Raw genomic sequence first — 7,347 nt, forward strand, 5'->3', positions numbered from 1 at the left:
AAAATTCAAATTTTGTATGTTGTATTTATGGTGCATTAAAGAGATGACAAAATAATATTTTTATTTATATTTTAGAAAAAATTGTAACATCCACCAAATACTTACAATTTTCAAAAATCGAGAATGACAAAAAAAAAAAACAAGAATATTATTAAAAACAGACCCTAAAAATCATTTGGATAAAAAAAAACATAGAGAAACACATAAATTTATTAGTAAGAGATCATATATAGATTGAAATCTTGATTGTTGTTCAAATTATAATATTTTAAACAAAAACCATCCTAAAATTATCTTGCATATTAAAACACAACTATATATCTTTCGTAAGTTTTAAATTTTGTTTAACAGAACACATCTGATCTGTCACGTACTTAAATACGGACATCTTATATGATGATGTATTTAAATAACATATGTTTAAGTCTTAAATATTTGTGATTAATTTTATAAATAAATAAAAAAAAAAGAAAGAAAAGAGAGAATTTGACTGTTCATAGAGGCGAAAAAAGTGGGCCAAAGAATTTGACCAATGAGAGCGTCAGAGAATTTCCAAGCTGAAACGACTTTGGCATCATTTTTCTTTACACGTCAAACTTGAAACAACACAACCCCAAGTCTTTGTTTTTGGTCTTCCTTCCATCGTACTTCCATTATTCCACTTCTCATTTTAATATTAATACCACCATTAAACCTTCTTAAACGCGTTCTATTAATTCTAATCTCCATTTCTACTTCTTCTTTTTTTCCCCTCTTTCTCTCACTTTTGATTATTGATCAACCTAAAAACAATAATCAACTCGATACTTGAAACTTTTAAAACGTTTATTGTTAATAATGTCTGAATTTGGCTTAGAAGAATGACTAAATTAGTAACATTCTTTTGAATAAAAGGATTTGGTTGAACTTAATTGCAAGATAAAGAGATTACACACTGATGTCGTGTTACCCACAAATATTCTAATGCTTGAGTTTGAATTGGATTTGTGTTAGGCATAGCGAGAATTTGGATTTCATTGTATATTTCGATTATCAGACTTTCTTTTCTACTTATACAGAGTTCACAGAAAGCGGTCCAAGGGACTCAAACCTATAAGCTCACGGCTCGGCCCGTGGGGGTCAACCCCATAGGCCGCTCGACATATGGGCTCAGCCTCTTGATTTATGTCCACGAACGAACTTGATTATTCATGGTGCATGACTTGGGTGTTAGACCTGCAAGGTTCATGCTCGCAGACACAGCATTTTGGATCATTTCTAAACCCAAAGGCCTTGTATGAAGTAAGGTTGATAGGCTTCTACGCAATTTGTTCATAGATTTGAGCTTTACTTTATTCACCTCGTGATAACATTTATTTTAGTTACTATACTTTTAAAAATAAACATATTCATTCTTGCTATATTAACACGTTAGTACACATATTCGATGTTTATGTTATCAATTTGTTAAAAAGAAATAAGATAATAACCAAAATAGTTAGTTTTTAAAAGTTATGTGAACAAAATAAATATTTTAAAAGTTTGGAGACCAAAATAAAATAAACCTATTTAGGATTTAAGTTTACTTTTATAATTTTATAATAATCTAAGTGTGTTATCAATGATACCAGAGATGCCACAGTGTTTTATATATATATATATATATAGAAGTGGAGAATATGTTAAAGTATCTATAGCCGTAAGATATTAAATTAACTCGTAAGCGATTAATCCATCGACTTAAACTTTTGGAATTAGATCATTAATACTTAAAAAAGGGATATTAGAAATTTTATCCTTGACATTCTTTTATTTTGAAAGTAATCCCACCCGTAATCTATATTAGAGAGTAAATTATGATTTACAGAGATTTAAAAGAAAAAATGTGGAAAATATTTGTTTTTAGTAGCAAAAAATGAAAAATCATTTTCAGTATTTGTCGAGCAGGGGAACACACTTCCTACGTTGAAACCCGTTTGCTTTGAATTTGAATATGAAACAGAGGGAGGGCCAAATCGACAGCTTCCAACTTTTAGTCAATAATAATTACTTACTTAATTTAAATTAGTGGCATATCATTTCAATCATACTAAAATTAATTGATATTAAATTTATATTAATTAACTTTGAATTTCTCAATCCACTTTGGCTAAACATGTACATAACATTTTCTTTAATGTTGTATAAAATATTTTAAAATTTGGAATTTTACTTTACACGTATCAAAAAATTTCTATAAAAATAGTAACGTGATACAAGATTATTTTCCAATATCAAGTATCTATTTCACCCTATCCTATTTTTCATATATATGTCTTTTTCCATCAATTGTAAACTTTTTTTTTTTTTAAGAAATGTCATCAATTACAAACTTTTTTTCTTTTTGATAACCGGGGATCGGAGTTTTACTTCGCTATATCCAAGGGCATCCGTACCTGTCCTAAAGCTCGGATCCGACATTAAGGATTTTTGGTATTAAGTTTACTAGAAGGTTCGAATCTAAGACCACTAAATCAATATGACCTAGAGTCCCCAAACTCTTGCCAATTTGACTATCTTTGAAGGCGTTATCAATTACAAATTTAATCATTATATATCAAAAAGTTCTACTAATGAATTTTAATTTTGCATTATGCCTAGAAAGTATAATACAAAATTAAAATTCATTATTAAAACTTTTTCAAATAGGGATCAAATATGTAATTTTTAAAAAGTACAGAGATCAAAATAAACGTTTTAAAAGTACAATAACTAAAATAAACAAAGTTAAAAATACATAAGTAAAAATAGACATTTTGAAAATATGTAAATCAAAATGAACCAAGGTCAGAAGTGGTATTTTATCTTCTATTTTGAAATGTTATTGATAAAGGAAAATGATAGAAATTATCAAAAAAAGATGACAAAACTAAAAATGTTGTCTGAAATGTTTTTGAAAAAAATGTTGTTTGAAACATACACACGTGGGAATTCGTGGGCCGTGATTGAGATGGCGGCGTGTTTTTTTGTTTTTATTTTTCCCGGCCATTCCCATGAAATTTTCCCACGAGGTGCGTTTTCTTGCCCGTTCTTCCCTAGATTTTCTCACTAAACAAACAGAGCCTTGAATCGTTTTCAATTCAAAGTCCTGTCGTTACTCGTTTTTTGATCTCATGTTCTGCTTTGAAGCATTGAAAACTGAACAATTATAAATTTCAAAATTCAACTAAAATAAAATAGTCCACTATAATTACGGAAAATAATGTTCAAAAGATTATTCAAATTTTGTTGGGAAAAGGATACATCGGGAGCGAATAGAGTAACACCGCAGCAAGAAGAAATAATGAAGAAAAATAAGGCAAAAAATAGGACACTTTGATTTTACGTAGAAAATTCCTATTTAGGTATAATAATTAGTTAACAACTCAATTTGTAATATAGTGGGCCTTGGATAAGATGGTGATCGTGTGGTCACAATCTTGCTATAATTTACACTCTGGTAGCTTCTGGTTACTTCAACTCTCCAAAGAAAAGTTTATTGAGCAAGTTTGGCAAACAACTTAACTTAGTGACTTTTAGAGATTTCTTGATCAAGCTTGGCATAACACTTGATCCAGTGACTTCCAGAGACTTATTGATCAAGCTTGGGAAATATTATTTAACAAATTCAACCACGAAACTATAAATCTGCAACTCAAATGAACGAGGTTATTAGTTTTGCAATTTTACCATTTATCTAAATAATTTGACCATACAACTAAATATAAGGATAAAATGTGAACTTTATGCAAAAACTAATTGTACATATATTTTCAAAATAAAGATTATCGCGAAAGTAAAATGCAAAAATGAATGATGTATTTTATTTATTTTTTTAAATAGAAAGTTGTTAAATTTTTTTGGGATTAATTCGAAGACGAGGTCCCTAAATTTTTACAAAATACTCTTATCTTTTCAAAAGTTCCACTACTACCTTTCATGAGTTTCAAAAATATTATTTGAACAAAATCCATCCATATTTTAAATTAAAAGCTGATGCAACAGAATATGAAACGAGGTAGTAATTAAGGGACCTATGTTCTTCTTCTTAGACTTAATTCTATTCTAAAAATCTTATTTCTCCGTTATTAATAGAAAATTATCAATTTTGCATTAATTCTCTTCTAAAAAGTCCCTATCGTCCTTCCCTGTTTCTTCTATTTTCAGATTTAATTTGACGAGTTTTTATTCGAAATATTAATATATTTATTTAAAATGTATTTTTAATGTATTAAAAAAAACGATATGGATATTTTTTAAATGCTTACCCGCCAGCATTTTTCGAAGGAGCTTCTCTCTGAGATTCCGCGATTCCCTGTTTTGTCTACGAAGATCGCTTACAATGGCCGAAATTCTAAAGCTGGCTCTTCGCCTTTCCTTTTCTGGAGCCGCTGAGGGAAATCGCCAAGATTTCTTTTGGGTTGGTCAAGAAGAAGAAGAAGAAGAAGAACAGTGAAAGAAAATGTAGCAGATCGAATAATCAAATCACTCAAATCACGCAGATATCCATAAGAAATCAGCCAGACGATATTGCAGAGGACAGCTACTTACTTGAAAATGTATATTAGATGCATTTGATGCTTAAAGTACGTTCTCTGCTTATCCCTTTTTATCGAATTATTTTTTACTCGTCATTTTTTGTTTTACAATATTCGTTCTCTCATTCGAGCCGCTTTAACAGTGATTCAGTGCCCCGCCCGGCCCTCTCTTCTTTGTCCTAGCTAGACCGGGAGACCGCTAATTAGTGCCTGCCAACTGTTTGATTATTTGCTTATGTGACAGTTCGAGCCTTCTTCCCAGGTTTTAGTTTTGACATCGCTGACCATACTTGTCTAAAATTTGAGAAATAAACGATTTAACTTTCATTTTGAGTGTTACAAATTAATGTCATGAATCACATGATGATGTGAAGGGAGAATGTGGGGGTGACTGAGGAAACAGAGAAAATTTGAATGGTCTGGATCAAATCTAACTTCATTTATTGCTTACAATTGGGATTTTGGAGAGAGACCACTAATTAGTGCCTGCTATCTGTTTGATTATTTGCTTATGTGACAGTTTGAGCCTAATGCTTTCTTCCCAGGTTTTAACTTTGACATCACTGATCAATGGTCAAAATTCTATAAATAGAGTCAAATAAATTATTAAACTTCAATTTTGGGTGTTGTAATGTCTTGAATTTTGTCTAAGTAGAAAGAAAGAGCATATAGTGTATGATTGATTCATAATAGGAAGGGAGAATGTAGTGGTGACTGAGGAAACAGAGAAATTAGAGTCTGATAATTTGTGGTGTGGATGAAATCTAACTTCATTTATTGGGGACTGTAAAGCAAAAGCCATTGGGGCCCTCCCCAGATTGCCATCTTGGCTATGAGCTAAATGGATGGCTGGGATTGGATTTGGCACAGCATCCTATTATGTTCTCAACCTACTAATCTGTAAAAGGTTGACCCCATTGGAAGTGCCTTAATTTATTAACTAACTCAATAAAAATTTTCTGCCGTGCTGAATGTGCTCAGACATTGATGCCTTTTCCCTTCTTCTGCATAAATAGCCCCTCTGTCAATGGATCTTTTCTTCTTTAAATAGGAATGAAACTATCAGAGTGAAATAAAGGCGCTGCAGTCTAGGTAGCTATATCTTTTTCTCTGGTGAAAATTTACATTGCTTCTGCAGGTATGCCAGAGGCTAGAAAGAAAAAGGGGTGGCTGGGCCTGCCCTTGTAGAGATCACTGCATTGGTACATTTACTAGACTGATTTGGCAGTGAGTGAGAGAGAGCCTGGCTTGTATTGGAAGGCGACAAAAACCACAAAAGAAGAAGAAAAGGGGCATTTCAACAGGTCGTTTCTTGCACTCTTTCAATTGCCAAGTTCTCTTCTCCATGGTGAGTTGTCGTACGAGGGGAGAAGGAAGCAAATAAATAGAGCAGTAGAAAGTTTTTTCCTGACTTTGCTCCATAACTCTTTGGTAAGAAAACTGGGATCGGTTGCTTGCAATTGCAAACGCAAAATCTCTCTGCCAGTAAGAAACCAAACGAAACAAAACAAAAAATTATAGGGAGGCTCTGACTTTGGCCATGGGGAAATGTGAAGCTGCTTGATAGGCTTATTTCCTTTTCCTTCCACCCTCCACCTTCGTCTACTCTTATAAACCAAATCTTTTCCTTTTGATTCCATTCACCATCTCTTGCCCATCATAATCATCATTATCATTTCTTGGCTTTTGAAGACATGAAAGGAACATTCTGTTGTTTTATATTGACTCTGCAAATAGCTTGTTCTTGTTGGGTTTCTGCTGCAACCAGACCTTTTGCTCCAAATCATGCTCTTCCTCTCCTTCCCCACAAACAAGGTCCGTTTGTTACCAAATTACTGTGAGCTTTTTTTTGCTTTCTCATTCCAATTATTACACCTAAATGGCCATATTCTTGTTGTTGCCAGGTCTTATCTCAGGCTCTTTCGATTCAAAAGAGGTCAGCCCCTCTCTCTCTCTATCTTTCTCTGTTTATGTGCTCTGTGTTGTGAAATGATTCATTTTCTTCTCTCTCTCTCTCTAAAGGGGTTTGAAGCTGTGAATAGAGGAATGAGGGAAATAGGGTCAAGTCCGCCGAGCTGTCAGCACAAGTGCTATGGATGCAGTCCATGTGAAGCAATTCAGGTGCCTACCACCAGCAGGCACAGCCATTTGGGGGTCCAATACACTAACTATGAGCCCGAGGGTTGGAAATGCAAGTGTGGCCCTTCGTTTTACAGCCCTTGATTCCAAAACACACAGGAAAAAGAAAAAGAAAAAAAGGGCTGTTGCTGGCTTGCTGCAGCCCATCCCACTGTATAAAAGTTCTCAATGTTGAATTGGAAAAGTAGACGAGTTTCTATAAAATGGGGTATTTAATTTCTTTTTTCTTGATCGGTTTTAGGGATTTTGGTAAATAATATTTGGTTAAATTGTGAATTTAGTCCGAGTAGTCTGAGCTTAATCTCAATTTAGTATTTGTGATTTTAATAGTTTCAATTTAATCTCTATAGTTTGGTTTTTTTTCAGCTTAACACGTGGGATTGGATATTTAAATATTCGATTTCGAGTTTAGTCTTAAATTGTTCTTCATTTCCTTGATTTTAAAAGTTCATTTTTTTTTACTGAATAAGTTCAATTTTTTTTTTTGCTCTTTATAGTTTGGTTTAAAATTCACTCTTAAAATCTATTTATTGTCTCTTAATTTTTACTCAATTCTAAACTTTGATTAGCCCCAATGGAAGGGATTTTCATGTAACTATATTCAAATAATTCTTCATTGTTTAGAAAATAAAAATCTGTCTTGGAAACATGTATTTTTTAAATATGTTCTCGC

The 7,347-nt window shown here is 32.5% G+C and overlaps 1 protein-coding gene across 2 annotated transcripts; it reads left to right on the plus strand.

The window, feature by feature from the left end:
• Nucleotides 1-4,258: 4,258 nt before the first annotated feature.
• On the plus strand, nucleotides 4,259-7,032 carry LOC111020335 (EPIDERMAL PATTERNING FACTOR-like protein). 2 transcript variants are annotated; one of them, XM_088127200.1, is made up of 5 exons: nucleotides 4,259-4,583; nucleotides 4,679-4,797; nucleotides 5,674-6,350; nucleotides 6,440-6,471; nucleotides 6,558-7,032. In XM_088127200.1, the coding sequence occupies exons 3-5, from the start codon at nucleotides 6,230-6,232 to the stop codon at nucleotides 6,756-6,758; spliced, it is 354 nt and encodes a 117-aa protein (XP_087983326.1). In that variant the 5' UTR covers nucleotides 4,259-4,583; nucleotides 4,679-4,797; nucleotides 5,674-6,229; the 3' UTR covers nucleotides 6,759-7,032. The 2 variants fall into 2 exon arrangements, with proteins under 2 accessions (XP_087983326.1, XP_022152671.1); XM_022296979.2 differs by lacking the exon at nucleotides 4,679-4,797.
• The last annotated feature ends 315 nt before the right edge of the window (nucleotides 7,033-7,347 follow it).

Source organism: Momordica charantia, assembly GCF_013281855.1.
Source record: "Momordica charantia cultivar OHB3-1 chromosome 8 unlocalized genomic scaffold, Mcharantia_2.0 BLBB01000008.1, whole genome shotgun sequence".
Classification (NCBI taxonomy): domain Eukaryota; kingdom Viridiplantae; phylum Streptophyta; class Magnoliopsida; order Cucurbitales; family Cucurbitaceae; genus Momordica; species Momordica charantia.

Coding starts and splice junctions, on each gene's coding strand:
- LOC111020335 (XM_088127200.1), top strand. CDS start 6,230: ATGAAAGGAACATTCTGTTGTTTTATATTGACTCTGCAAATAGCTTGT. Junction 6,351..6,439: donor TCTCCTTCCCCACAAACAAG/GTCCGTTTGTTA, acceptor TGTTGTTGCCAG/GTCTTATCTCAGGCTCTTTC. Junction 6,472..6,557: donor GCTCTTTCGATTCAAAAGAG/GTCAGCCCCTCT, acceptor CTCTCTCTAAAG/GGGTTTGAAGCTGTGAATAG.